This window comes from Notolabrus celidotus, chromosome 5 (assembly GCF_009762535.1).
Source record: "Notolabrus celidotus isolate fNotCel1 chromosome 5, fNotCel1.pri, whole genome shotgun sequence".
Classification (NCBI taxonomy): domain Eukaryota; kingdom Metazoa; phylum Chordata; class Actinopteri; order Labriformes; family Labridae; genus Notolabrus; species Notolabrus celidotus.
The window spans coordinates 9,206,333-9,234,260 of NC_048276.1; the positions used below are offsets into that span (position 1 = coordinate 9,206,333).

The 27,928-nt window shown below is 41.8% G+C and overlaps 1 protein-coding gene across 1 annotated transcript in view; it reads left to right on the plus strand.

Annotated features, from left to right (window-relative positions):
- The window catches only part of LOC117813399 (protocadherin Fat 3), a 100,236-nt gene that overhangs the window by 27,617 nt on the left and 44,691 nt on the right, over nt 1–27,928 (plus strand). The window contains 18 exon segments of the mRNA XM_034684586.1: nt 755–816; nt 1,913–2,227; nt 4,639–4,849; nt 6,288–6,359; nt 9,040–9,176; nt 9,755–10,030; nt 12,015–12,225; nt 12,393–12,607; nt 12,697–12,855; nt 13,026–13,147; nt 13,293–13,475; nt 13,587–13,701; nt 13,784–14,065; nt 15,493–15,843; nt 17,691–17,864; nt 17,957–18,487; nt 26,814–27,178; nt 27,465–27,618. Of these exon segments, the coding sequence (XP_034540477.1) occupies nt 755–816; nt 1,913–2,227; nt 4,639–4,849; nt 6,288–6,359; nt 9,040–9,176; nt 9,755–10,030; nt 12,015–12,225; nt 12,393–12,607; nt 12,697–12,855; nt 13,026–13,147; nt 13,293–13,475; nt 13,587–13,701; nt 13,784–14,065; nt 15,493–15,843; nt 17,691–17,864; nt 17,957–18,487; nt 26,814–27,178; nt 27,465–27,618 (3,935 nt within the window).

A 27,928-nucleotide genomic window follows, 5' to 3' on the forward strand; every position in this document is an offset into this window, starting at 1 on the left:
CTTGATCATTATCATTTGATTCTTCTTGACAACAAAAGTTGACTGAATTTTGTAAAAGTGTCATACTTCGACTGAATCTGCTCATGGATCAATGCATTTTCTATTTCCTTGTTTTGCTGCTATAGCCAGAATAACGTCAAGAGAACTTTTGATTTGACTAACTCTAAAACTTTTGACTGTCTAAACCAATTATTGATTGATGACAAACTGTGCCTGTGATTGTTTGAGTGTGTGTATGCGTGTGTGCCTCTGGGGCATCTTTGTAGTTGCAAAAAATGACAGCGAGCGCGTGAAGAAGTGACAAAATGAGAAAAGAGTGGAAATGAAAGGAGGGAACAGGCGGTGTCGGGGGGGGGGGATGGAACTGTCGCTGCCTGTGATCTCCAGAGCAGCCTGCTCACGTTTGTCAAACCCTGGAACCATCATCTAAATAAACTGGTTCGATCATTGCTATTATCAATACCGTTGGCATCTTTCACTCCTGTCCTGGTGGCACGCTGGCCAACTAAGTGACCCTCAACTATACAGTGTTATGTGAACACATGCCAAATGATGCTGTCCCTGCCAAGGCTGCAGGCTATGTTTTTTAATGTGTGCCTATGTCCCTGCTCATTCTTATGGGAAAGAAGATGGGAATGGAAATTGTTTGGCTTTAAAACATATTGTGGGTCAAAACTTTTTTTCTTTTAAATCTACAAATCATTGTGATTTTTTTGTGTGTGTAATTTAAAGCTGCTCTTGTCTCATTTTTTAGGCCTGATCTCAACAACGTCAAGGAAACTGGACCGGGAACAACAGGCAGAGCACTTTTTAGAGGTACAGAGTAACCTGAACTGTTTTTATGGGCTCGTAGTGTTATTATTTATCCGGCCCTGCCACTTGCCACAGCCCACTATTAACAGAGACAGGCTGGAGGACAACCCTGGCAGGGCCTCAAGGCTCCATAAACTGTGATGAATGGCTGTAGTTTTGGGCCCCAGGTTTAGGATTTTCCAAATGTAATCATTCATCATCGGTTATCTTCTCTACTCAGGATGGGAACGGGGAGGAAAGGGGTTGCTCTGCCCGGCATTTGATAAGCGCAGACACTGGGCATATAGATAGCTCTGTGATTACCATTCCTTTAGCTCCTGCTGCTCTGCATGCAGATGAACCTGATAATCAAAGATTCTTGAGCAAACTTCTGCTTCCCCAGACTTTTCTTACAACTTATTAAATAAATCTGAGTCTACAAGCACTTTACCTGTCCTCATAATGAAATGGAATAACCCGAGGCTGACCCCCAGTGTTGTGGTTTGTTTTTCCACTGCTGTAATGCCACTTGACTTGTCAAGACTCAATTACTCTTTGTGCTGCCTTTACTTCAATACTTAATAAGAACCCGCTATATGACAAAGCACTACAAAATAAAATCAGTACAAGATGTTGTGGGAGGCTGGCATCTAACGGCGTGACATACTTAACACCTGAAAGGAGTTTCAAATTGGGGGCAGAGAGGTCTCTGTTGTTGCTTCGTTCTGTCATGTCCCTTTTCTGAGATTTCAATAGGAATGCCAGTCCATGCATGCCACCCACAGCTCCCCCTGCCAGTCTCTGCTGCCTGTTGGTAATTAATAGTCAAGTGAGCAGTCAGGCTGGCAGCAGTGGTGTCCAACCCGATCTGATCCGATTGATCAGTGATCAGACCTCTGCCTCTGCCTCCAGGGGATCAATAATACAAAGCGATTTCCTGGGAAACCAGCTCCATGTGGTCCTGCATTCCGCATTCACAGCCAAACACATGGAGCCCAAATGTATGATAGTAATGCATCCAAAAAACTTCTACAAACAACTGAGTATGTCAAAAAGGCAATGATGCATCTCAAGCTCATATTCTGCACACATGCTCTTATGATTGGTGTGTTTTCATCAGGTTACAGTTATAGACGGCCCGGTGACCACCCGCCAGTCCACTGTGTGGGTCATAGTTCACATTGAGGACGAGAACGACAACCCGCCCACCTTCCCTGAAGTCACATACCGCATCAGCCTGACCGAACGAGACCGCAACAAACGTGGAGAACCGGTCTACCGTGTATTCGCTTACGACCGAGACCTTGGAGCCAATGGCAACATCACCTACAGCATCATCGATGGTAATGAAGACGAAAAGTTCAGCATTGACCCCAGGACGGCTATGGTATCATCAAAGAAAATGGTGACAGCAGGAAGCTACGATATCCTCACTGTGAGTGTCACAGATCAGGTTTTAGAATCTGTTTTTTGCCTCTTTTTAAAGTGTCCTGATTTCTGTTTCAGTGCTGTTTAGTGTGAGCTCGGCTATTGAGAGCTTTCCAAAGGGATGTTGTTAAGGAGATTACAGCACTCATTAGCAACAAGGGGGACGTGACAATAAATCTATAGTGTGAATTACACACTACAGATGCTCTTACATTGGATGAGACTGTGACCTCTTTCAGGCACAGTGGTCCTCCATTTTCACACCCTGCTTGCTGATTTTCCAATTTCTGTTTCTTTTTGTCACAAATTAATGAACAGCCTCTCTGGCTCCATTAGTTCTTTTTTCAAAAACGAATATTTGGATGCTTTTATTCTTCCCAGTGCCAACAAATTCTAAAATACCAAGGTGTTTGGAGTAGCAGAGCTGGAGTGTGTTTATGCACATGAGGTGGCCCGGTGCATTTTTGATAAGTCCTGCGTGAAATGGCATTTTTATTCCCCCCCTGTCAGACTTGGTCTTATCCCAAACACCAGCATAAAATGCCATTTGTGTGGCTTCCTTTTCCTCATACTAACAATGTATTCATCCCTCTCAAGCCCCTCTTACATATGCACTGCAGACACTTGATTTTTTCTTCTGCATCTCATTCACTGATTAGCTTGTCATGCCTGTGTGCCCTTGGAGTCTGTTCCTGTGCCTGTGCTCAGTTGAAGTTGTAAAGAGCTCACAGTTGAAGTGTGGAAGCTGCAGACACGGACGACAAACACGCCAGTCTTCTCCCCCTGCAACCATCTTTCTTTATTTTAGGGGGTAATGCTGTTCTCGAAGCAAATAATGGTTAGAATAATGTATTTGGCTCACAGGTTCAGCTCTTCAGTGAGCACCACTTATAGCACCATTTTTTATAATTATCTCTTATATAGGTTCTCTCCAAAGGTTTAGTTGATTTATTCTGCTTAATGCTTTTCCTATTTGGTGAGAGAAAAGTGGAGCAAGATATTCAAAGTCAGCCAGAGACAGGGAATACCATTAAAATGTAATTGCTAAGATCAATTTTGAGGTTAGCAAAAATATTATGTATAGATGGGACGCTGTTGCTGAAGTGTAAAAGTGAATTAGAAGCAGTGCATCCACCCATTATCTATATATCGCTTATTCAGGGTTGCAGGGAGATGTAGAGTAGAGGAATGTAATCTCATCCATATACAAACCCAATTCCATAAGAGTTGGGATGCTGTGTAAAATGATGATGTAAACAGTTTTCGTTGGTTTGCAAATAATTCAAACCCTACATTTAATTTAAAATAATGCAAGACGACATATCAAATGCTGAAAATGTTTTTTTTTCTGTGTTTCATGAAAATATGTTCTCATTTGAATTTGATGTCAGCAACACGCTGCAGAAAAGTTGTGACAGGAGCATGTTTACCACTGTGTTGCATCACCTCTTCTTTAAACAACACTATGTAAATGTCTGGGAACTGAGGACGCCAGTTTCTGGAGTTTGGAAGTGAAACGTCCCATTCTTGCCTGATATAGGTTTCAGCTGCTCAACAGTTTTGGGGTCTCCTTTGTCACATTTTTAATTTAATGATGCACCAAATGTTTTCAACTGGGGACAGCTGGCAGGCTAGATTAATACCCGGACTCTTCTACTACAGAGCCATGCTGTTGTAGTACGTGCAGGATGTGGCTTGCTGAAATTTGAAAGGTCTTCCCTGAAAAAGGAATTGTCTGGATGACAGCATGTTGCTCTAAAACTTGTATATATGACAAGTATATATATTTATGCATTGATAGTGCCTTCCTAGATGTGGAAGCTATCCATGCGATGGACATGTATCCATACTCATAGCATCACAGATACTGGCTTTTGAACTGTGGGCTGATAATAAGCCAGATGGTCCTCAGTAGCACAGGGGATGCAGCGTCCGCAATTTCCAAAAGAATGTCAGATTTTGATACGTTTGATACCCATTAACATGGATTCATGGATGCAGCAACATACAATGATGTTTGGATGTGATTTTGAGCAATGCAGTGAGTTCCACTACAGAGTTATGTCTGTTTTTAATGCACTGCTCACAGCGAGCCTTTAAATCAGTGTTGGTTTTCAGGTAAACAAACAATCAAATTCTGTTTTTATCAACAATTAACAGCATAAATGTCACAACATTCAAGCGTGTTTGGTATTTGAGTTGAATATTTCAAGGTATGTGTGAAGAAGAGAGGCTAGAATTGTATAATATTGAATTATATATATAATAAACTTACACCTGTAGCAGAAAAAACATCAAACAATCCTTCTTATATTTAATGTGGTGAAACCCTTCAGCTTCTAGTCCAGTTAATTATTTTAAGCACCTAGTTTAAACACATTATTGTTTGCTTTATTTTAGTATTTGTCCTTGTTTTAGATAAAAGCAGAAGACAGCGGCGATCCCCCACTATGGTCAACCGTCAAACTTCACGTGGAGTGGATTCGCAAACCTCTCCCCTCTCCTATGCCCCTACAATTCACCCAGAGATACTACAACTTCTCCATCGTGGAGACAGCTGCTGTAGCTCAGCCGGTGGGAGTAGTCGCTGTCAGCCAGTCGAGCACGTCTCTTTGGTTCAACATCATTGGTAAGTAAATTCAAGTCTGATACGTATCTGACAAGCAAGGAAGGGGACCATACTGAACATGTATCAAGAAAGCTCTGCTGTGATTTATTGCAGATTAAATTTATCTGGGTTTACAAGGAAGCATCAGTATTTCCTGGCGTTCGTGTTCTCAATCTGCTACTCAAACATTGACTTGGTATATTACTAAGGAAAATTGTTCTCTAAATCTTCATCTTATTTTGGAGAAGTCTGTGGACACCTGCAGTGAGCAGATATAGTCAGTTTACCTTAAATTGCCCTCTGATTGATGTGTAAAGTGTTTTGGATCTGACTGAGCTGATATATCCACCTGCATGATGCAGTGTTATGGTGCTGCTTTTGAGAGATGTTATTTAGCTTTTTGGGTCAGATCTTGTTGCACATGAGCTGGAACCAACACCCTGGAAGCGATGTATTTCACACCATGCAATATACAAGTTAGCATAGTGTTAAATCTCTTGATACAGGCTGCAGACTTCTTCAAAGGCCTCCACAACAACTTCTCTGTAACTTGGAGATATTTTAGGTTGTCTTTTTTTTACTGGTACTGCTGTCACTCTTCACCTTGCCTGTAGTAAATATTTCTTACAGCTAAAATTAGCTTATAAAAATTCAAAGTGCCACCGACACATTATGTTGTTGCAATTTAATGTACACACGCAAATGTGTTTTGTAAATATGAAAAATTACCCTTTTTGTGCTGTGTTTCTCCAAAAAGGAGCTGGCAGGCTAAAGACAATAAAAGGAAGGCTGGCTGCTGCTGTTTTAGCTCAGGTTGCAGCAATGAATCTTCTCACAAGCAAAATGGTTCTACGCCTGTCTGCCTCTTTTTTTCTTTTTCCCCAAAATTGGGAGCTGTGTTTTGCCCCTTGATTCAAGTATTTGATAGAATAATCAGTGAATAGCTCATTATTGATTGCTGCTCAACAGTTCTGATTGCAAGTCTTTGCAGACACCCAGCTCCCTCACTCAGATGTTAATATAAGAAGAAGCTCTCGTTCTTTTTGCAGCCACACACATCAAATACAGAAAAATGCAAGCCTGGTGTGTTTTCACTGTTCCACTTTTACTGTTGATAACAGTGGGGAAATTGTGCAGCAAAAGTTCATTAATATTTCACTCATTTTTAAACAAAAATTGAAGTCATGGTTATTAGTCTCTCTCTGAAACTTTGAGAATTTGACTTTAAAACCATCCTTGATTGAATTATACTTCCCACACATTGCTGAAGTATTCTGTTGAAAAGTTCACTTACATTGCTTAATAATACATATAAATGTGAAACATGTCAAGTAGTCGACTTTGCAGAGTGCTGTATATACTGGGGATGATACAGACCTTTGAAGAAAATTCTTGACTCCCTAAATATTAATCGACTCTCCCACTTTCTCTCTCTCTGTCTCTCCTTCGCTCGGTCAAGGCGGACGACTGGCCAGAGAAATGTTTTACATCCCACAGAATGCGTGTGGAAGGAACTGCTCACTTGACACAGGTCTGGTCAAAACTAATTATGCTGTACTTATTTTTCTGAAATACCCAAGGTCTGAAGAAACTCAGAAAAACAGTATTCAGTATGATTACCTTGTTTGGCCAAGGGCTGTATTGATTGGTCTGGAACGCCCAAATAAATAAGGATCAAATAAAGATTCTCATACATCTCCTCACAAACTCTCTGCGTGTACTAGACAGCTCAACTCAAAAGTAAACTTGGAGGCAGTATGCATGAGTCATAGTGTCACAACTTAAGAAAGACTTGTATGAATATAAACACCTAAATACCATGGTTTTATGGTAGCAATGCTCCTTTTCTCCTCCTAATGACTTGTCTGCAGCTGCAGATAAACCCAACGTTACTTGCTGGGTGCATTTCTACACCCAGCTAACATTCAGCTTAATTAAATTGAATTTATTGTTTCTAATTGACATGAATGTAATCTCTAAATACACAAACACATTGAAATGCATAGAAAAGCAGAATCTGTGGACGAGTGACACGATGTTGGACGTCTTCTAGTTTCCATTCAGAGCCGGATTACGATCATCCATTACTGTTTCTGCAGGCATTGGCTGTTCACACAAACTCAATCCAGACACAGGAGACTGTAATAGGGCTCCCATTTATTTAGGCTCCCATCTGCTATCATCTGATGAATGTTTAGCTTCTTATTTATCTATATAGACAAGCATCTGCATGCAAGTGCAGCCAACTATCTACTTATTAAAGTCTTCTCCCCTCTTCAATTCTATTCTCACTTCTCATATTGTCAGTTTTGTTTGTAAGCAGTTGCTTGTTGTTTTAAAAAGGGTTTCTTGGCAGGAGCTCTCGTATAGCTAAATACTAGTCAGAACAGAAGGCTGGAAAATGTTGCCGTCTCTTTAAGAAGTTATGTCATTGTCAGATGTGGAAGATAATATTCCCAAAGTGAGTAGTTATAATAGAATTCCAAAAAAGATAAAGTGATGCATTTCACAAAATTAAAAAAAAACTGCTTGAGTGTGTGTTGCCATATACTCTCACTTATCCTAAGTAGTGCATATTTTTATGAGTCTGGCTTGAGGCAGCATGTTTAAGAGTGTACTGTCTCCTCTGCCTGTGCCTCCACACTCCATGAACAAGTGTTCCACTCTTGTGAAAGCCATATCTCAGAGAAGATAATTTAGCACAAGTGCCTCTTGGACACCAAACATGAACTGATTGAATTTTGTTGTCCAAAGGTCAAAGGTCACAATGACCTCACATCTGTCCCCATCTTGTGAAAGTGACATTTTATTCCGTCTGATTTATTGTTAGTTTTTCACCTTCAGAGAAAACGGTATCATCCAAGATTTATGTGTGCATGATTCCCCTCACTTGAACCCGAAAGTGTTTGTTTGTTTGGCTGACGCTCAAACAGTCCACTGACATCTTCATGGTCTAGAGGAAAATAGAGAGACAGGTGTTGTTGTGGTATTATGCCCTTCCTGTGAATAATTATCTTCTGACATTTACTATGTATTGTGTACTGTGTATGACATTGTCTTTTAAGAGTAAGGCATTCTCTATTATATTTTGAATGTACAAAAATAATCAAATCCTTATTATTATTATTATTATTATTATTATTATTATTTAAATGGCATCATCTGGTGGTAAAGTGTGTCACAAACAACACAGGGTCTTACTTAAAATAGTACTATTGACAAAAAACTCCACAGGGCATGTGTAATTAGTCGTCATGCCTGTCAATTTTAGTCTAATACTAATTAATCCTGTTATTTCGAAACAGATGAGTAAGCAAACAAGGTGGGTAATTAGAAAATGGGCAAATTACTGGCTTTTTAACACAGCAGTAATTTAAACATTCATTTCCATACATTTGCGAATCTCAGTCACAAGTGATTGATTTCCACACACAGGTTTCTTGCCTATGTAGGCTGAAAGTCTTAATACTTTACTGTGCATACACGTGTTGCCAAATAAAAAATTGTAGAAGTATCCCTAAAGTACGATTAGACCCCACAGAGGCACCCTGTATAGACAGGAAAGACACTCAGCTTTTTTTTTTCTATAGAGACTACAGACTGATTTCTGTGCGATTGTCGTGTAATATTGAACGACCTCTCCTCCAGAAAAAAAAACAACAACAACAAAAAAAAAGTGAATCCCTGCAGTGTGCTTCTACTCAACACGCCTCAGTGGTCCTGTGAAAAATGCCCAATCAGTATTCATATGCTGAGCGGAGCTCAAACGCCCAGATATCTCGAGAGAGAGACGCTGGAATGAGACGAAGGATGGCACAGAATACCTAACACGCATCAATCCTCTCTACCTCACTCTAATCAAACATTAAGCTCCTAAACTGTACACTCACCGCCAGCGGAAAACACCCAGCTGCAGGTTTTCTGATCTCCAAGATGGGTTGTGTTTTGGAGTGATAAGACAGATGTTTGTGTGGCTCTTAACAGCTCTCATGCTGCCAAGTGGGTTTGGTGCTACATTGCATTGCATTGCAGTTCATTTTATTTCACAGACCCTCCGGCTCCAGATGCAGGCACCTGGCCAAAACAATTACACAGTAATAACTTAGAGCACCTGAGTTTAGAACGCAGAGTGAATACCAAATGACTGAAACTCCCTGTGATATACAAGTGTGTATGTGAGCATGCATGTGTGTGTATGTGTGTGATCTCAGGGAGCTTTGACATGCAGTTTGACCTTCAAGTCGGGGTGGGGACTCTAGTCGTGGCCAAGCCCCTGGATGCAGAGCTGCAGTCCGTGTACAACATGACCATACAGGTGACAGATGGGACCAACTTTGCCACAGCACAGGTACACACACTTTTGATTTGTTATGTTCTGGCACTGCCTCTTACACACTCAATATCCACATCGAATTAAATTATTGTTACCTCTTCCTCAGGGAGCTGTTTACTTCAGCTTTCCTCCTTCCCAAGCTTGCACTCCCTTTTTCTGAAATTATCTCCTGCTGACTATGTAATTTGCTTTTTGTTGCTCTCTATTTGACATTTTGGGTGCCACTGCTGTTTTGGCTAGCCTACTAGGTCTGCTTTGTAAGGCAAATCCTTGATAAAGTGGATTAATGGGATTAGCCTTGGCAAATAAAGGGCAAATGTTTGTTTAAATGCAAAAAAATTGCCAACATCCTTCTCAGAAAACATTGTCCAGCTTCAAGAAAGAGAAAGAAAATTGCTTTGCGTGCAGGGATTAAATATGAATACTGAATACTTTGCAATAAAAAATCAAGAGGTAACTTCACCCCTGAAGTGTACTGAATATTATCAGTCAAAAGCTAACTCTATACAAGGACTCTTAAGGATAATTCTCTAAGTATATTTCTTCTCTTAACCTACTGTTGACTTCTCCACTTCTGCCTCTTTCTCTCTTAGGTGTTCATCCGAATACAAGACAGCAACGACAATCCGCCCATCTTTTCCCAGCCAACCTATGATGTCAGCGTCTCAGAGGACGCGTCTGTTGACATGGAGCTCGTGAGGGTGAGAGCCACGGACATAGACGAGCGTTCACGTCTGAGCTTCTCCATCTACAGCAGCGTGGACCCGGCCAGCATGAGACTGTTTCGCGTAAATCCAGGCACAGGAGTGGTCTACACTGCAGACAGGCTGGACTACGAGGCCAGGACTCAGCACATCCTCACAATAATGGTGAGAATGGAGACATGAGAAGTTTATGTTTATTCAGGTTGGCTGTTACAATGAGTGTGAGTAAATCAAGCAGCAGCCTCCAGGGCTAAGGAGTGAAGCCAGTGTGAAAGTGCCAAAACCTTCAGTTCTTCAAGAGGCTGCTCGAGGCTGGCTGCGAGAGGAAATCTCCATTCGGTCCAGTATTAAATGCCCAACTTAACAGCAGACTTTAACACATTTACAGCCTGGTGTAAAACACAGTATTGGTCTTTGTAGCTTGTCCTTTCTTAATGTCAGCTTTAAATGGTTGAATTGTTGAAGAACTCAATGATATAAATAAAATGTATTCTTAAAATAGTTTATTATTGGGGCAGAGGTCTCATTGATGGACAGGTTGATGCTGCTAGCTGTCTCCTGTCAGGGTGGAGGACGCAAAGTGAAGGTTTAACAAAAAACAACAGGAGAAAAACAAAAACTCGAACACGAGAAACGAGAGAGCAAGACAAGGTATTACTCGGGTAAGACATATCAATGAGCTGACATAGAAGGGAGGAAACACAGAGACTATATACACACACTGGGTAATAGGTAAGGAGACACAGTTGAGACAACAAGGCACAGGTGTAGACAATGGCTGTTTTCGAAATGGCCTGCTACATACTACCTACGAATGTAGAATGCAGTATGTACTGTATATGGCATACTGTGTTTGAAGGTAGTATGTGGTTTGACTGATCTGTTCTGCAGTATGCTGGGTCAGGCGTAGCTTGGTTTCTGGTTTTGCTTCACCCAACCACTAACCATGAGTTATCTATATCTATATCATTCATATTCTCTGAAAAATGGCCAAAAAAATCACTAATTCTGCCAGGGTATGTAAGCTTATGAGCACAACTGTAAATAAAATACTTAAAAATAAAATAAATCAACACAGTAAAATTAATAAAATACGTAAGAGTGGAAAGAAAAGATAGAAATAAGGTAGCGTTGACAAGATCAGATGAATACAAGAAATAAATAGATAATTAAATAAGATAGATAAATATTAAAGCAATGATTAAAATAATAATGCAGTCCAGGGGTAAAAATAAGCTACTCCAAATTAAAAGCTAGATTAAAAAGGTAAGTCTTAAGTTTACTTAAGTAGCACTTCAGCATCCACTTATGATTTAAACAGTAAAGAAGCACCTAAAAACTGAGTGCCCCCGTCATATATGGAAAAAAGAAGAAGCAGAATGTTAATGCTGTGCCTTGTGGGAAACAGTACGCCAGGGAGACTGGTCCGCTGCAGACTGAGACATGTTCCTGAATCAGTACGACATCCAGGTAGTTTTGGCATACTGCATATTTTGCTTTCGTTCACATACTACATACTGAATTTTGGCCAAATCAGTAAGTACTACTAGTATAGTCAGCGGTTTCCAAAACAGCCAATCAAACTGGAGGGAAACACGAGGGCAGGAAGTCATACTAGATCAGATACACAGGGTGCAAGAACTACAAAATGAAACACTGTAGAATATACACAGATATGACGGTGTACAAAAAAGAAAGGGGACATAAAAACCACACACAAGAAATAACTGAAATATAACACCAGGAAAACTAACACTGAGGCATGAAACAAAAGGCACTAGAAACTAAACAACCCTGATTTGAAACAAGCATAACCAAAAATCACTAAAAGAAAAAGCAGAACAGACCTAAAACAAGACATCCTCTAGCTTGGATAACATCGGCTCTGCCAGCCCTCCTCGCTCCTGTGGCTTCAGAAATCTCCCAGCCAAGTGTTGGGCTGGAGGCTTTTAAAAGACAGTCGACAAACCAGTGGTTGACGTCACTGTGGCCACCTCCATATTACAGTCTTGATTTATGCATACATCTGTGCTCTCTTTCAAGTGCTGCTCCTCTTGGCAGCTGTGCCTGACTTTCTTAATTTAATCTGATTTCTTTCATTAATCACCTCCTACAATGTTATCCATATTCATCTCTAATTTCACCTCAGGTTAAAGATCAAGAGTTTCCATTTAACCGTGACCTGGCTCGTATCCTGGTGGCGGTGGAGGACTCCAATGACAACATCCCCTACTTCACTAGCACTGTATATGACGCAGTGGCGTATGAGTCTTCTCCTATAGACACCTCTGTACTACAAGTGACAGCCTTAGACAAAGACAACGGGATTAACGGGCAACTCACCTACAGTATCGAAGCAGGTGGGACGCTATCAGATAATAAAGAAGCTTGTTTTGATTGTGTTGTTTTTCAGCAGCTTAAACCCTGATTTGAACTGTGAATGGCTTTTTAATGCGTCCTCAGAGGCAAGCTAATTGGGATTGGTATTTACCAGTAATGATGTCTGTAACCTTTCTGCTTCTTTCAGGTAACAGCGGCGGTGTGTTTGGCATCGATAATGCCACAGGCCTTATCTACATTGCCAGGGACTTGGACGCCAGCTCCCTGGGCTTTTACACACTTACCGTGCGTGTCACGGACAGTGGATTTCCTCCCTTAATGGCCACAGCTACAGCGCGCATATCCCTGATCCTCTCCGACTTCTCCAAACCCAAATTCTCACAGAAGGAGTATCAGGCGGAGGTAAAGAGAGACAGATATCAGATTGAAGTTTACAAAAGCTGCGAAGTTGAAGTAGCTTAAATGCTGTCACTGCATCTTCTCATCTACAGATCATGGAGAACAGCACTATTGGAACACATGTGACCACCGTTAGCGCTCTCAGCCGCTCCGCACTTTTTTATGATATCACCAGGGGCAACGATGAGCACTGCTTCTTCATCAACCATCACACTGGAGTAATCAGCACACGCAAGCTACTTGACTTTGAGGTTTGCAAATGCATGCGTTTCAAAGTGGCATAAGTGTAAATTAATACCATCCACTGAGGCACGGCTGGACATGGTTGTTTTAAAAGGAGTCGCTTGATATGTATGCTCACACGCTTGCATATGAAATCACTCAAAGCACTTTAACTCATTGGATTTCTGTGTTTTGGCAGCAAACAACCTCCTACCTCCTGGTGGTGCATGCTCTGAGCATGGCTGGAGTAGAGGCCAGCACCACTGTTATCATCCAGGTGGGGGATGTCAATGATTGCCCACCTGTCTTCCAACAAATCAGGTATCAGTGGCCGCCAACAGAGAAGAGATTTCATGCTTTTATGGTGGCTGAGCAGCGATGAGTCCTGACAGCGTGTCATTTTCGGGAGTGTTTTAAGCTTTTCTCTTTTACAGCAGAGTCCCTTTATCTTCTTCTGCTGTAACAGGTATGTGGGTGCAATCAGTGAGGCTGCTCCAGTAAACAGTGTGGTCTTGGGAGAAGATGGTAACCCTCTTGTCATCCAGGCGACTGATAGGGACCGCAATCACAACGCCCTGTTAGTGTTTCAGATCTTGGATGAGACAGCTCGTATGTTTTTTAGCGTGGACTCTGGGACAGGATCAATCCGGTAGGGTTGCATTTTAAAAAACAACATATAGAAAAATAGATTAAAAGTCAATATCACTGATTAATTTCCTATTTCAATAACTCATCATACCTTATGGTTCTTACATTTTAGAACGATTGCAAGCGTGGACTATGAGACCTTCTCTGAATTTGTCTTCCGGGTTCACGTTAGAGACAGCGGTCAGCCTCCCAGGAGTGCTGACAGCCCAGCAGAAGTGATTATAAAGGTAATTCCATCACATTTTAATCTGAACTCACTGCCTCATGAGCCCCTCTTCATTTCACTTTTCTGTGTTAACCCGTTCTTAGGTGATCAACGTCAACGACTCCCCTCCAAAGTTATCACAAGACACATACGAGACAATCCTCCTCCTGCCGACCTACTTGGGAGTGGAGGTCCTTAAAGTTGAGGCTTTTGACCCTGACATGACCCCTGACCTCACCCTGAACCCTGACATGTCCATCACCCCCCAGCTGATTTACTCTCTGGTGGACACCAATGTGGAGTACTTCTCCGTGGAGCGTTACACAGGAGTGGTGACTGTCATCAATGAGAACCTGAGTAAAGACCGGTACCGCTTCAACGTGAAGGTAAGTGATCGTTTATCAAACGGCATACTGATACAGGTTCTTCAATATTTCATTTTTTTTTAAATTATATTTTCGATCACCAAAAGAATATGTAAGGCTGTACATGCAAACTTGCATACCTTGCATTACTAATGCAACAAAATGAAGCAGTGCAGTTGCATAAGCAGAAAAGTGGATGCATTACATTGCAGTTTTTGTGCCACAGAAACATTAATGCATTCCATTTTCAGCCTCCATTCCTTCCTTCTCTCATTTTCCTTATTTGCTTCATGTAATATTAAAACTTAAAATATCCAACAGCAGGTTGTCCACATACAGACAGAATGATGACGGGGCTGCAGCTACAGTTATGTTCATCCTACATTTCCAAGTTTGATATTAGTATTGCAGCTGGTGTAAGTATTGCTATGACTACAGATTAAAAAACAGATTGCTCTCTTGGTATCAATCAATCAATCTTTATTTATATAGCCCCAAATCACAACAAACTTAATTTCAAGATGCTTTACAAACAGAGCAGGTCTAGACTGAACTCAAACAAAGCTCCAACATCAAGACAGGATAAGATCCAGTCCCATCTTACAGACAGGACTCAGTCTGATTTCATCTTGATCCACCATGAGTAGAGCACTTTGCAGCATTTAGAAAGTCACAGCGGCAAGGACAAACTTCCTTTAACAGGCAGAAACCTTGAGCAGAACCAGACTCAATGTATTTAAGGTTCAATTCAATTAGCAGATATCACTTAAAATGTGTCATCAGGGCCATTGTTAGACTGTGATAGCTCTACAATATGTGGTTGCCACTTTAAAAATAAACAAAAGGAACCAAAAGTGCAGAAAGTAGTGGAATAAATACCCAAATGCACATATCTACACAAATATTATTCTGTTAACAGTTTCTTCATACCTCTGCTGCAACCTTGTTACTTTTTGCCGTAATAGTTCAATGTATTCTGCAGTGCTGTTCTTTATTACAACCTAACTTCAGAAGACAGCCCCTCGATTGTTCCATTTTATGCTAAAGAAAATGAAATCTGAAATTCCACCTTTTGCTGGAAGCCTCACAAAGCCTAAAGAAAAAAGTTTCTGGGTTAACTTCTTCACTCAATAACCACCTCTTTTCTACTAACAATCTCTGCTTTGGGGTTTGGATTGTATTGAGCCAGCTACTAGAAAGCTCGGCTTTATCAAACTTGCCGTATAGCAAACGCCTCGGATCTCTATGCCCCAGGGTTGTAAAGTCTTTTTTTGAAAAGAGAGAAAAGTGCAATTCATTCTAAGTGATACTCAGTACCAGACAATCCTTATGTCCTCTGCGTGAGCCTATTCCAAGACAACTGCCATCTAAATGCAAAGAACGCCTCTCCACTTCTCACTGAGTGCATGACAAGACGCTCTTCACCTTCTGTTTTTGTTTGTTTTAAGGTATGGGACGGCCGTTTCTCCAGTATTGCGTCAGTTATAGTGCTCGTACGAGAAGCTATCGACAGCGGCCTCCTCTTCACCTTCCCCTACTACTCCGCCTCCATCCCAGAAAACGTACCGAATGTCACTTTAGTAACCGTCGTAAACACAGTCGGACACCGCCTCAACGAGCCGCTGAAGTACACTCTGCTGAACCCCGGGGGGCGGTTCACAATCCGTCCGACCTGCGGAGTGGTGCTCACCACGGGTGTGCCTTTTGACCGAGAGGAGAAGAAGAGTTATGAGCTGGTGGTGGAGGTCAGCAGAGAGGACGAGATACTGAGGGTGGCTAGAGTGACCGTACAAGTTAAGGTTGGTGTCTAAATCAGTGTGTGACAAGTACAGTCAAGCCCCAAATTATTCATACCCTTGGAAAATTTTGAACTAAGGTTACTTTTATTCAACCAGCAAGGTTTTTCTTGATTGGAAATGACACAGGCGTCTCCCAGAAGATAATAAGACAATGTTTCACTGTTGTTCACAATGAATCAGGGTAATTAGGATGCTTTAGAACAGCTTGGACTATTTTGAATGGTATAGAGCTTTGGATTTTCCCACAGACTGTGACAGTTTGCAAAGGGTATGAATAATTTTGGACATGCCACTTTTTGTTCAAATGTGAATAAAGGTGAGAAATATTTTTTTCCACAATGATGCCTCTTGTATATCGCCTTAAAGGTGACATATCATGCAAAATCGACTTTTTAATGGTTCTCTACCTGAAATATGTGTCCCTGGCATGTCTACAAACATCTGGTCTGTAACGGAAGTCAGAGCTCGGAGCTTGTTCAGCCCATAGACTGTATAAAATACAACTCAACTCCTCCTCTGTTTTTCATTACCTGCACACGTGTGCTAACAAGGAGCTTAGGAGGGAGGCATGCTAGTTGTAGGGTGTCTTAATAAACACAAAGGTCGGTTTTACTCCCCACATCTGCAGATTTGAAGATCTAGTGGATGGTTTTTATTTTTCATGGAAAAGTGCTAGTGCTAGTTAGTATAGCCACATAGCTACATGTTCGTCGCTGTGTACCAAGACACACATCGACATACTGACAAATAAAACAACAAGAAAGACAAAATCTGTGACCAATCACTCAGAAAGGTCCTGCTGCAGGCGCCTTTACGTCAGGATCAGATTCTGGATCAGATTCAGAGGGTTGAAGTAACGCAGGTCTGTGAGCAGGCATTTATATTCAGCCAACATGTAACATTTGATCAATGTGCTTGACATCCAAGGCCACATCCACTTCCTGAGGGGGCGTGGTCAGAGAGCTCATTCTCATTTAAAGGCACAGACACGGAAAACCGACTGTTCTGAGCAGGACTGAAAAAGAGGGGTTTACAGGCAGACCAAAATCTGATTTCAAAGTGTTTTTTGAGCAATAAACTGTGTTTCCAATGCTTTTAATGTTTTAATGTAAAGCACATTGAGTTGCCCTTGTGTATGAAATGCGCTATACAGATAAAGCTGCCTTGCCTTGCCTTGCCTAAAGACATGTTTTGGGGACCTCTTAGACCAATATATTTTGATGAAAAAGAGCATAATATGTCACCTTTAATATCTTCTGGGAGACGCCTGCGTCATTTCCAATCAAGAAAAATCTTGCTGGTTGAATAAAAGTAACTTTAAGTCAAAATTTGCCAGGGGTATGAATAACTTCGGGCTTAACTGTATGTGTAGATGTTGTGTCTTGGACTCTGTTATTTACAGTTTGGGTTTTTTGTCTGTCAAGTTCATTTCAATTCCCACACAATATCTGCCAATTTCTCTTGTAAATCATGAGCTTTAACAGTCACGTTTGGACTCCACTTTGAAGTCTCGTCAAGTTCTCCACATGCTCTGCTTCTTGTTTGCTGTAGACTTTTGTAAAAGTGCAGCTTTATTGATCATGATGCTTAGGTTGTAATATTTCGTGGTGTATGTTGCACAGTTAGGTCGATAAGAAGAACAAACAGTTACAGAACACAGAATAAGAGATGGAAGAAGTTATTCAGGAAAACAACAACTGATGAATATTGCAGGACAGTAACTTCTTAGTTGTTGTTGATCATTTTTAATAGTTAATTGATCCTGTAACTAAGTGTAATTGATTGATAACTTCTCACTAAAGCTTCTGTTTTCCTCTCCTTTTTAAAAACATCCATTATTTCTCAAGGTCGAGGATGTAAATGATAATGCACCAGAGTTTGTGAGCCTCCCATACTACGCTTTAGTGCAGGTTGAAGCAGAGCCAGGGTCAGCTATTTTCTCTGCAACTGCCATCGACCAAGACTCAGGTCTGAATGGAGAGGTGACTTACAGCCTTAAGGAGCAGCACAGGAACTTCCAGGTGAGACCTCCTGCTCTTAAAGGTTGTCTATTTTAAGTCTTGTGGGTTTCTACACTTTCATGCATTTCATTTGTTTTTTGGTTTCCTCACAGGTGAACCCTGTGACAGGAGAGCTGTCCTTAAAGAGAGCCTTTGAGGTGGACTTATCTAACGCAGAGTACAAGGTGGTCCTTGTGGCCACTGATGGAGGCTTCCCTCCTCTGTCCAGCGAGGTGGAGCTGCCTGTCACTGTTGTAAATAAAGCCATGCCTGTGTTTGACAAGCCCTTCTACGGCGTCACTGTTAGAGAGGATGTGTCCGTCTCCACCTCCGTCCTATGCATCAACGCCACAAGTCCCGAAGGTCAGAGCATCATCTTCACCATCTCAGACGGGGACCCTTCCCTCCAGTTTGATATCGGCTTCGACTCAGGCATCATCAGTGTGATTTACCAGTTAGACTATGAGACCATGCAGTACTACCGGCTAACAGTGAAGGCGACAGACACACTGACCGGGGCAAAGTCAGAGGTCGATGTCGACATCGTCGTGCTGGATGTGAATGATAATCCGCCGCTGTTTCAAAACACCTCATACTCCTCTGTGGTCACTGAGAACTCCATGATTGGAACGACCGTATTACAGGTGTGTATATATGTGTGTGTGTGGTGGCGTTCTTTGTTGAGTCACTCTGCTGCGAACTAAAACTGAATGATTGTTTTCACTTAGGACTCTACAGCAGTATTCTGGATGAATATTAGATGGCAAATAATTTATTTATGAGGAGACAGTGTGATATTTCCCAAGAAATTTCCCAGTGGAAGCTCTTGACCTTTAGTGAATAATAGACCTTTACTGCATTGCACTGTGGAACATGTTTGCACAAGACAATATAGAGACACCACATTATTCAATTCAGTGACTTCTGTTACACTTTTTTTTTCAGATTAACCAGTCAATCATATTAGATTACTGGTCTTATTTTGCTGTCATTAAATCCATCAAGAAGTCAGGAGGAGAATCCATTAATACAGCATCGTTTAAATGTTAATGCTAATGTAAGGGATCATGTATAGTTAACAAGGGGTTATGCAATTAGAACAGCAGGTCAAGGTCTTGTGTCAATACAATGACCCTAATTTGCATAACCAGCCATCACCATTATCTCATTTATACCCGGCCATGAACTGAAGACATGAACAAGCTGACATAAAATATTAATTTAAAGCTCCTGTGAGCAACTTTTGGTTTGTGTTGATTTTGCTGCCCCTTGTGGACAAAGGAGTACCTCATATCTCTGTGCTGTTTTGCCCTGGACTTGTGTAATGAATGCCTCCAAACAAAAAGTGTTGCCCTTCTTTCTTTTAACAGTCAAATCTATCACTCATTGAGATTCTATCACTCCTTCAGCTGTCACCTACCCCCTGGCAGCAGTATCAGCAGAGTTCCCACCCGTCCTGGAAAACCTGGAAAACAGTTGACCAGTTTTCCAGTACTGGAAAACACCTGTTAAATGGGAGAAAAGGTCAAATGTGCTGGAAAATCAGATATAGTCCTGGAAAATTTTTCCAACATGGCTGCGTGCGACCTGACCTCATTAAAAAAACACATCCCCATTCATTGAATGTTGAGTGCACGCTGTGCTGGAAAAGACAGCGACACTGCACAACTTTTTTCACATCTTTTCTCCTTCGTTTCATAATCATGCATTCACAGAAAACGGGGGTATATTGTCTAGTTTTATTGTTTCTCACAACTTTCTCTGCAGGCTGAGAGCTCAATTACCGTACTCTAGCTCAGTTGTTCTCAAAGTGGGGTCCTGGGACCCCTGGGGGTCTGCGAACTATAGCATGGGGGTCCGTTAAATAATTTGAATACATTTCTAATAAATTATAAAACTGTTCTGTCATTACAAAACAGCATATACACCATTGTTATGATACCATTTGGTGGCTCGAAGGGATATGCGAGTCTTGCTGTTGTTAATTTTCTGAAAGGGTTTAAGATCAATTACTTGAAAAGTATAAATGCTGTCATGTTGAGTCCACAAGGAATGAAATGATCCTCTGTTTTAAAGTATACAAGTGATATTTACTTCATTCAAATTAAAATGTTATCTGTTTATCACTATGGAACAGGTCTGAAGTATTTACATTGATACGTTTTACAATACAAATAGTTCCAAGGGAAACTAAGAGTGCAAATGGTAGTAAGCATGTGCTTTAGTGATAAGAAGTTCAGCTCTTTTTAGAGAGTTCGGCTCTTTTAACTCGGCTCCCAAAGAAGAGTCGGCTCTTTCGACTCCCGAACGGCTCCTATTTTAGGATCTTTTGTAGCCGTATGTTTTACCTTAACTTTGAAAAAACAAATGGTTTGTGTTGAAAATCCTTTTACGTACAGTGTTTTTATGAGCAGCCTTATAATTGACCAATTTGGTGCATTTATTCTGTTACAAAACCATTCTTACCCTAACCCTAGGGTTAGGGTTAGGATATGATTAGGATTAGGGTTAGGGTTGTGATTAGGGTTAGGGTTAGGGTCGGGATTAGGGTTAGGGTTGTGATTAGGGTTAGGGTTGAGATTAGAGTTAGGGTTTGGGTTAGGGTTGTGGTTAGGGTTAGGATTTGGGTTAGGGTTAGGGTTAGGATTGGGTTAGGGTTAGGGTTGGGATTAGGGTTAGGGTTGGGATTAGGGTTAGGATTAGGATTAGGGTTAGGGTTAGGATTGGGTTAGGGTTAGGGTTAGGATTAGGGTTAGGGTTAGGGTTAGGATTAGGGTTAGGGTTGTGATTAGGGTTAGGGTTAGGGTTAGGGTTAGGGCTAGGATTAGGGTTAGGGTTAGGATTAGGGTTAGGGTTAGGATTAGGGTTAGGATTGTGATTAGGGTTAGGGTTAGGGTTGGGTGGGTTAGGGTAAGGGTTAGGATTAGGGTTAGGGTTAGGATTAGGGTTAGGGTTAGGGTTAGGGTTGTGATTAGGGCTAGGGTTAGGCTTGGGATTAGGGTTAGGGTTAGGGTTGGGATTAGGGTTAGGATTAGAGTTAGGGTTGGGATTAGGGTTAGGGTTGGGATTAGGGTTAGGATTAGGATTAGGGATAGGGTTAGGGTTGGGTGGGTTAGGGTAAGGATTAGGGTTAGGGTTAGGATTAGGGTTAGGGTTAGGGTTGAGATTAGGGTTAGGGTTAGGATTAGGGTTAGGGTTAGGATTAGGGTTAGGGTTAGGGTTAGGATTAGGGTTAGGGTTGTGATTAGGGTTAGGGTTAGGGTTGGGTGGGTTAGGGTAAGGGTTAGGGTTAGGGTTAGGATTAGGGTTAGGGTTAGGGTTAGGATTAGGGTTAGGGTTGTGATTAGGGTTAGGGTTGGGTGGGTTGGGTAAGGGTTAGGATTAGGGTTAGGATTAGGGTTAGGGTTAGGGTTAGGGTTGGGATTAGGTTTAGGGTTAGGGTTGGGATTAGGGTTAGGGTTGGGATTAGGGTTAGGGTTGGGATTAGGGTTAGGATTAGAGTTAGGGTTAGGGTTGGGATTAGGGTTAGGGTTGGGATTAGGGTTAGGATTAGGATTAGGGATAGGGTTAGGGTTGGGTGGGTTAGGGTAAGAATTAGGGTTAGGGTTAGGATTAGGGTTAGGGTTAGGGATAGGATTAGGGTTAGGGTTAGGGTTAGGGTTGAGATTAGGGTTAGGGTTAGGATTAGGATTAGGGTTAGGGTTGGGATTAGGGTTAGGGTTAGGGTTAGGCTTAGGGTTAGGGTTAGGATTAGGGTTAGGATTAGGGTTAGGGGCTAGGGTTAGGGTTAGGGTTAGGGTTGTGATTAGGGTTAGGGTTAGGGTTGGGTGGGTTAGGGTAAGGGTTAGGATTAGGGTTAGGATTAGGGTTAGGGTTAGGATTAGGGTTAGGGTTGTGATTAAGGTTAGGGTTAGGGTTAGGATTAGGGTTAGGGTTGTGATTAGGGTTAGGGTTAGGGTTAGGATTAGGATTAGGGTTAGGGTTGGGATTAGGGTTAGGATTAGAGTTAGGTTTAGGGTTGGGATTAGGGTTAGGGTTGGGATTAGGGTTAGGGTTAGGGTTAGGGTTAGGATTAGGATTAGGGTTAGGGTTAGGATTACGGTTAGGGTTAGGATTAGGGTTAGGGTTAGGGTTAGGATTAGGGTTAGGGTTAGGATTAGGGTTAGGGTTAGGATTGGGTTAGGGTTAGGGTTAGGATTAGGGTTAGGGTTAGGGTTAGGATTAGGGTTAGGGTTGTGATTAGGGTTAGGGTTAGGGTTGGGTGGGTTAGGGTAAGGGTTAGGATTAGGGTTAGGATTAGGGTTAGGATTAGGGTTAGGGTTGTGATTAAGGTTAGGGTTAGGGTTAGGATTAGGGTTAGGGTTGTGATTAGGGTTAGGGTTAGGGTTAGGATTAGGATTAGGGTTAGGGTTGGGATTAGGGTTAGGATTAGAGTTAGGTTTAGGGTTGGGATTAGGGTTAGGGTTGGGATTAGGGTTAGGGTTAGGGTTAGGGTTAGGATTAGGATTAGGGTTAGGGTTAGGATTGGGTTAGGGTTAGGGTTAGGATTACGGTTAGGGTTAGGATTAGGGTTAGGGTTAGGGTTAGGGTTAGGATTAGGGTTAGGGTTAGGATTGGGTTAGGGTTAGGGTTAGGGTTAGGATTAGGGTTAGGGTTAGGATTAGGGTTAGGGTTAGGGTTAGGGTTAGGCTTAGGGTTAGGATTGGGTTAGGGTTAGGGTTAGGGTTAGGATTAGGGTTAGGGTTAGGGTTAGGATTAGGGTTAGGGTTAGGGTTAGGATTAGGGTTAGGGTTAGGATTAGGGTTAGGGTTAGGATTAGGGTAAGGGATTAGGGTAAGGGTTGAGATTAGGGTAAGGGTTGAGATTAGGGTTAGGGTTAGGATTAGGATTAGGGTTAGGGTTGGGATTAGGGTTAGGATTAGGGTTAGGGTTAGGGTTAGGGTTAGGTTTAGGGTTAGGGTTAGGATTAGGGTTAGGATTAGGGTTAGGGTTAGGATTAGGGTTAGGGTTAGGGTTAGGGTTAGGGTTAGGATTAGGGTTAGGGTTAGGATTAGGGTTAGGGTTAGGGTTAGGGTTAGGGTTAGGCTTAGGGTTAGGATTGTCTTAGGGTTAGGGTTAGGGTTAGGGTTAGGGTTAGGATTAGGGTTAGGGTTAGGATTAGGGTTAGGGTTGTGATTAGGGTTAGGGTTAGGGTTAGGATTAGGGTTAGGGTTAGGGTTAGGATTAGGGTTAGGGTTAGGATTAGGGTTAGGGTAAGGATTAGGGTTAGGGTTAGGATTAGGGTTAGGGTTAGGATTAGGGTTAGGGTTGTGATTAGGGTTAGGGTTAGGGTTAGGGTTAGGATTAGGGTTAGGGTTAGGATTAGGGTTAGGATTAGGGTTAGGGTTAGGGTTAGGGTTAGGGTTAGGATTAGGATTAGGGTTGTGATTAGGGTTAGAACCAGAACTAAACTTAAGCAAACAGAACCAGAATCAAACTCAAGCAAACCCAACCAGAACAAACTCAAGCAAACCCAACCAGAACCGAACCAGACCCGAACCAGAACCGAATCAGAATCGAACTAGAACCGTACCAGAACCGAACCAGAACAGTACCAGAACTGAACCAGAACTGAACCCTGAACCGAAACAGAAACGAACTGAACCCTGAACCGAAACAGAACCAGAACAGAACCGTACCAGAACCGAACTCAAGCAAACAGAACCAGAACCAAACTCAAGCAAATCCAACCAGAACCGAACCAGAAATTATTCAGTGCCGAACCAGAAATTTTCCGGTACCGAAACAGAACAGAACCTGAACCAGAACCAAACTCCATCAAACAGAACCAGAACCAAACTCAAGCAAACGTAACCAGACCCGAACCAGAACCGAACCAGAACCGTACCAGAACCGTACCAGAACCGAACCAGAACCGAACCAGAACCGTACCAGAACTGAACCAGAACCGAACCAGAACCGAACCAGACCCGAACCAGACCCGAACCAGAACCGTACCAGAACCGAACCAGAACCGAACCAGAACCGTACCAGAACTGAACCAGAACCGAACCAGAACCGAACCAGAACCGAACCGAAACAGAACCGAACCAGAACCAGAACAGAACCAGAACAGAACCGTACCAGAACCGAACCTGAACCGAACCAGAACCGAACTCAAGCAAACTGAACCAGAACCAAACTCCAACAAAACCCCACCAGAACCAATCCAGACCCGAACCAGAACCAAACCAGAACCGAACCAGAACCGAACCAGAACCGAACCAGAACCAGAACCGAACCAGAAATTTTCCAGTACCAAACCAGAAAGTTTCCAGTACCGAAACAGAACAGAACCAAAACCAGAATCAATCTCAAGCAAACAGAACCAAAACCAGAACCAAACCTGAGCAAACAAAACCAGAACCAAACTCATGCAAACATCATTAATGTCCTCAGGTTGGCATTGAGAAAAATCAGATGCCTCAGCTTGGATGGGCTGATCTGATTTCTCCTCACAGTGAGTATTTGCCCGGTCTTCAAGAAGACTCTCTGAAGGAACAGATGTAGCCAGAATACACAGCCTCCCCTCCATCACCTGAATCCTATATCCTCACCGCATGGCCGCCATGCTGACCAATCAAAACAAATTTCTGCTGTGGGCAGAGCTGGGGCTGAGCACTGTGAGAGCTAAGCAGCAAAATGAAAAAACTGGGAGCCGGCTCTTCTGATTCACTATAAAGCATCGGCTCTCAGAGCCGCAGCTTTTGATCATGACACATCACTAATGTGCTTAATCTGTGTTACAATTATGAGGGGTCCCTGGCTTCAAAAACTTTGAGAACCCCTGCTCTAGCTAGTAGGAGTGCAAACTCCCGATAGTGAAAACAAACAGAACAAAAAGAGCGACACAGCTGCACAGAAACAAAATAGACATCGCCATGCAGGAAGACAGTTTACATTTTTTTTAAACCCCTGAGAGATCTTCAAATACAGAGTGCGTCTTTACACCGGTGCGATTTTTTCAGAGTTTACGGTAACTCAAATAAAAAAACGTGACATCTGCTTTGTTTTATATCGACCACTTAGCAGGATGAATATCATGATTAAGCAGGTATATTTTCAGTTTGAGTTGAGTTTAGAAACGTCCTGGAAATGTCCTAGAAAATGATCTCTGGAAAAGAGTGGGAACCCTGATCCGACATTAAAAAGAAAGTATCAACCTCTATGCTGATGATCTGTATTGCTCTTGTAGCTTATAAAGGGACATCCTCATAAATATCAGTCTTTTTTTATAACCAGCTAAAAAAATCCTCACAGGAGCTTAAAAGCTGATTTTATTGATTTAGAATAATTTATTAAAACAGCTTTAAAATAGTGCCTGTTTCACTGTTAGTATTGCTTACACAGCAATGAATTCTTACTAGCCTCTTCATGGGACAAGTTAAACTTGACATTTCCAAAATATTAGCCCGCTTATGTGTTGTAATTCACATTCACCTGAACATCTCCACTGAAGACAAAGTTAGACAAGGTGAATGAAACTTCTAAAGGAATATTTATGGTGACATTTCTATCCTCATTCAGCTCACCTTCCTCGCAGAGCTTTGCAGTTGACACACCTTTAAACATAAATGAGGCAAATGTCACAATTTTTAACAATGCTGCTATTATCATTACTGCTGATGGTTTAAATAACTTTTTAGCAATTGGCAAGCTAGTGATGCCTTTACCAGCTCTGGAATGCAAGGCAGGATGTTGCTCCACTTTTCCCTAACAGAGATGCTTGAATCCACGTAGCTCCTCAAGACCAGCCTGGTGGTTTTGCCACAGTGTAAACAGGCAGAGGTGAAATGTGACAGAGTCCTTGTTGGGGATTGATTTGATATGGCATGTGTGACCAGGTCCTCGTTAAAGTCACTTTTGCTGTTGAGATTTAATCACTGTTGTCATGAAAATTTGACCAATCAGAATCAAGTATTAAACACAGCAGGATTATAATGTGCTTCAATAGACACTTGAATGGTTGTACACTAACAACCAAAGTTGTTTTTTATCACTGTAACTGTTTGCTGTGACTGCAAACTAAAAAAGCAGGCTTCATTATTTAAAAAAAGAAGTAATAATAAATACATTGATTGGTAATCATAAGATATTTTTTAAAACGGGGCTACCAAGACAGAAAAATATGTAGGAAGCATTCAATAGTTTGGTTAAAATGAGATGAAAAATGTCATAGTATAAGTCTGTTTCTCAGTTAGTTAAAACACAACCATCAATGACAACAAATTAATGTAGTTTGCGAGGACATGTCTGAAACTGCTCTTTTCGTTTTGGAAGATTTACTGGTTTCAAGAATAATCCATTCCTTTGTTTCAATCCTGTGACCTTAGAACAGAGTTTAACAATACTGTTCAGGCTGTTCCTGTCTTTAAGGCTTTAAGACCAGCAGATAAGAGAAAAACTCAAGAGACTGTGGGCTGAAGATTGATAAAAACGACAGAGGATTACGAGACTGACAGAGAAGGATTTTCGTTCATGGAGAAAGTGAATTCTCTGTCTCCTGTGCTTCTGAATATCTCAGGTGTTCACATGAAATTTAAGTTGAACAAAAAAACTGAACCTAGGTATTTGAATAATGAAACAATTTCCACGCTTTTAATTTTGTTTTTGCCTGTAAAAACAAAATAAGATTAATTATTTAATAGCAGTAGACAGCTAGAAACAGAAAAGGGCTTTCCAACCAATTCAAATTCCATCCATTTAGTCATTTTTTGCAAACTGGCAACTTCACGTTACATACCTAACATTCTTTTGTTGTAGTTTTAGGTGCAAGTGCAATGAATTTCCGTGAAACTCAAAGCTTCTGTTCCTTTTTTCATTTGGACTCAGCGTGGGTACTGTAGCGAGAGAGGTTGAGGGTAAACAAATCAGGACTGTTCTTGAATTATGTATGAGTAAGAGTAAGGTTTAATGTTTCCATCTTTGCAGGTGTTTGCTCAGGACCAAGACTCAGAGAAGAACGCCATTGTGAGTTACCAGATCCTATCTGACATCTACAACAGCACCGACTACTTCCTCATCGACAGCACCAGCGGACTAATATTCACGGCCCGCCTGCTCGACTATGAGTTCACCCAGCGATACAACTTCATTGTCAGAGCGTCAGACAGCGGGGACCCGGCCCTCAGCAGCGATGTCAGCGTCACTGTTTTTGTCACCGACATGAACGACAACCCACCCAATTTCAGCCAAACGCTGTACGAGGCCTTTGTCAGCGAGCTGGCTCCCAGAGGACACTTTGTGACTTGTGTTCAGGCGTCGGATGCTGACATCTGTGATGCTCAGAGGCTGAGGTGAGATAAAATGCTTTTCGAAAGTTCTGCGTTTGCTGTTTTCTCTGTGATTATTTGAGCTTTTGTGTTTGGTTCCCAGTTGAACCCCCTGCAAATCTTTTGTGTAGACTTTGAGATCAATGTGTGCTGAAAGAAAAGCACACTTCTCACAAGCAAAAAAATTTTGTAAAGTAAGTTAATTTATCCGTTTTGTTCAGGTGATTTAGGCATATGCTTGTGATGCTTGTGCTTGCAGCAGTTTCTGAACAAAATGGCTTTATCAGAATCTTGTTTTTTGTGCTCTCAGGTACAGTCTTGTCTCTGGAAATGACAGAATGACTTTTATGCTGGAGCCAGATACAGGGGTGCTCAGCTTGTCTAACAAGAGGAGACAAGGCATGAAACTCTCCTATCAGCTCAATGTGTCCGTGTCAGATGGAGTCTTCACCAACACTGCTCAGGTGAGACAACTTCCTGGCGGCTATAATTTAGTTCTGTCAACTGATTTGCTCTTTTGTAGCCTTTGCTGTGTTTATGCGCTTCAAGTCGACTGACCTCCTTTAGCAACCCCTCGCTTCATATTTGTTACAGACATTTGAAGCTGTCCGGTACAGTATGGCAGCTGGTTTCTAATGTGTGTTCATGTCACATCGGATTTATGATGAGGGCGAGCTGCCAACTGGAAAAAAAAAAGTTCACATCTGTCTTTTAGTAGTAATTACAAGTGGGACTCTAATATCCCACATCTCTGGGAAGTGCACATTATATGTT